At 51.2% G+C, this 3012-nt stretch overlaps 1 protein-coding gene across 1 annotated transcript; it reads left to right on the top strand.

Annotated features, from left to right (window-relative positions):
• Positions 1-630: 630 nt before the first annotated feature.
• On the top strand, positions 631-1458 carry LOC111058098 (protein NYNRIN-like). Its single transcript, XM_022345598.2, has one exon. It carries the CDS (start codon positions 631-633, stop codon positions 1456-1458), a length of 828 nt encoding a protein of 275 aa, XP_022201290.2.
• The last annotated feature ends 1554 nt before the right edge of the window (positions 1459-3012 follow it).

The raw sequence follows: 3012 nt of genomic DNA, 5'->3' as shown, positions 1-3012 counted from the left end.
CAATGACTGGAAGGTGATCGCATATGCCAGTGCCAAGCTGAACCACACAGAACAACAGTATCACAGTAACGAACAAGAGTGCCTTGCGGTTGTCTGGGCAATAAAGCGATATCGCCCTTACCTGGAAGGCAGGCCATTCATACTCCATACCGACAATAAGGTGATTACCTGGTTACAAACTGCAAAGGACAGCCACGCCAAACTCACTTGATGGGCCCTGCTCCTACAAGAATTTGACTTCACCCTAGAACACTGCCCGGGTAAAGAGAATCAGTTCGCCGACGCACTGTCACGGCAACCCGACAATGAAAAAGTTGAAGAGACCAGTCAACAACTAGAACGAACCATGCCTCCCAACATCCTGCCAGTCACCAGTGAACCCACTACACTAGCAAGCATCGCAACCGAAACTGAACTGTTAGAAGAGATTTGGAAAGCACAGGCCACAGATGACCAGATCAATGCGCAGGTGCAACGATGGATGGAGATCGAGTATTCCTCACCAGTTACCGCCTGTATGTACAAAATTGCCTGCTGTGTAGCTGCTCAAAAGCGTACAAATGGAATCACGAACCTACGCAACAACCGCGACGGTCTACTAGACCATGGGAAACCATATGTCTCGATCTGATGGGCCCCTACCCACTCTCCAAGCGAAGAAATCGATTCATATTGGTCATCACTGATTCTTTCTCCAGGTGGATAGAAGCCTACCCACTGCCTCACGGCGACGCCAACACGATTGGCCGCATGATGGATACACACCTGTTTCCCAGATGGGGATACCCAAAAATCCTACTCTCCGACAATGGCACTCAGTTTACAGGGAAACTATGGAACAAACTCTGCCTCAAATGGGGAGTCTTACACTACACCACGCCAATTTATCACCCCCGAGCCAACCCTACCCAGAGAAGGAACCAGGAACTCAAGAAGGGACTACGGATCCGCCTACAAGAACAACACCAAGAATGGGAGAACCAACTACCATCCGTGCTATTCACCCTGCGAAATCGACAGAACACGGCAACAAGATACAGCCCCAGTCAAATCCTGTTTGGCCAAACCCTTCCACGGCCAGGGGAATGGAGCCACTGGCCCGAAAATCAACTCAAACTGCACAAAGACCATATTAACCAGCGTCTACACACGCTAACCGCAATCCAACGCGAAGCCATGTTGAACCAAGAAAATTATCTCAATAGGAAGGGAGACCTGATAGCCGAGACACAGCCTCGTTACCAAAACGGTGACCAGGTGCTCACACGGAATCATCAACTCTCAAACAAGGCTCAGAAATTCCACGTGGGCCTAGCACCCAGATGGATGGGACCATATACGGTCGCCCACGACCAAGGAGCTGTCTACTGGATCACCCGTGACAATGAGGCCATCAAGGTGTACGAGACTCAACTACGCCCGGCTCCAACCACTGACCAGCAACATCTCTTGGAATAACAACCCACCTGTTGGGGAAGACCCTTCTGGTCTTATTTCTGTAATTATTGAGCACAACCCACCTGTTGGGGGAGACCCTTCTGGTCTCACTTCTGTAAAATTATCGCCCAATGGCACTTTTGTATATTTTGTAAACATTGTATATTGTTTTTTGCAATCAATAAATTCTCGCCGTGGCTACCTCAAACGGGGGGGGGGGGGAATTGATACCTCCCTCACGTTCGCTACCTTTCAGCCTGCCACTCTGCTCTGCTCCCCACACCATGCATCAACCAAATGAGTGGTTGACCCACCCGCCACCAGGGTGCGCCTCAGTTGCCGCCACCCGTTCCTGCGTTTCTATTGGCCGAGCACCACTGGCCAATAGCAGCACAGGTGAACTCGGGGACTGTGAATAAAAGGGGGCTACTCAGCTACCCTCGATAGCACTTGCTCACTAGCAGCCTTCCACTGAAGAGCCAGAAGAGACCACCAGCCGAGACCACTACCAGAGACCACTACCAGCCGAGACCACTACCGAGACCAGGAGCAGAGCAGCGAGCAGGCCAATGAGGGAACCACGGCGAGACTAACCGCAACCTGAGGTGTCTTCCTTGTCTACTACCCAGCCGATGCCTAGGAGGAACCGAGCCGGCCGCCAAATCCAGAAGAGGAGGGCCCTACGCCGGCTTCGCCAGGTGGAGGAGAGGCTGAGGCTGTACACCGCCGCGCCAGCTGCGCCCCAGCCTAACAACTGGCGCGCGGTTCTGGATGCGCGGGTTGGGTGCCAAACCGGCATCGGAGTGTGTGCAGCGGAAGCCTACGACCCTGCCTGCCCGGGGTTTGACCAAAGGCCCCTTCTAAACGAGGAAGTGGTCGAGGAGGTCCTCCCGGTGGAGATTCGGCACAACCTCTGGCTAGTAGATCACCCGGTCAGCCCTCTCTGTAGCCCGGGTAAACCAGAGTGGAGACTGCGAACCATTGACTTGAGCCCCTGCCGGCCTGCTCTCGCACCAGACGGACCTGCCCGGGACCCTCCCGTGGCGTGGTATCGCGCCAGTCGACGACTACTAAACATCTAGCCTGCCTTGGTCCCTTTTAGGGCCACCAGCAACAATCTTGGTCCCTTTTCAGGGCCACCAGCAACAAACTTGGCCCTTTTCAGGGCCACCAAAAGCCATTTTTCCAGACAGTGGTAACAAACCCCTCGCTCGACCCAACTGACTAGCCCAATTGATGAACAAGCACACCTTCCACCATATCAAGTTGAATGTCTTGATTGACACTAGTACAAATAACCTTAGAGTAATTGAATGTCTCGGTCGACATTAATACAAGTAAGTTAAGATATCAATGCATTTCACATTGATATAAAATTGAATATCTTATTCAATATTAATACAAGTAAATTCAAATATGAAAATGTCTTGTTCGACATCAATACAAATAAGTAAGTTCAGAAATGAAAATGCCTTCGTCGACATTAACATAAGTAAGTTCCAAAATCAATGTCATACACATTGAAATAGGCGTCGGTGGCCTTAAGATAACACTTGTAAGCCAAGGGTAGCTATG

This window comes from Nilaparvata lugens, chromosome X (genome assembly GCF_014356525.2).
Source record: "Nilaparvata lugens isolate BPH chromosome X, ASM1435652v1, whole genome shotgun sequence".
Lineage (NCBI taxonomy): Eukaryota > Metazoa > Arthropoda > Insecta > Hemiptera > Delphacidae > Nilaparvata > Nilaparvata lugens.
The sequence above is the reverse complement of the archived record's forward strand: the minus strand, read 5'-3'. Positions and strand labels throughout refer to the sequence as shown.

Coding starts and splice junctions, on each gene's coding strand:
- LOC111058098 (XM_022345598.2), top strand. CDS start 631: ATGGGCCCCTACCCACTCTCCAAGCGAAGAAATCGATTCATATTGGTC.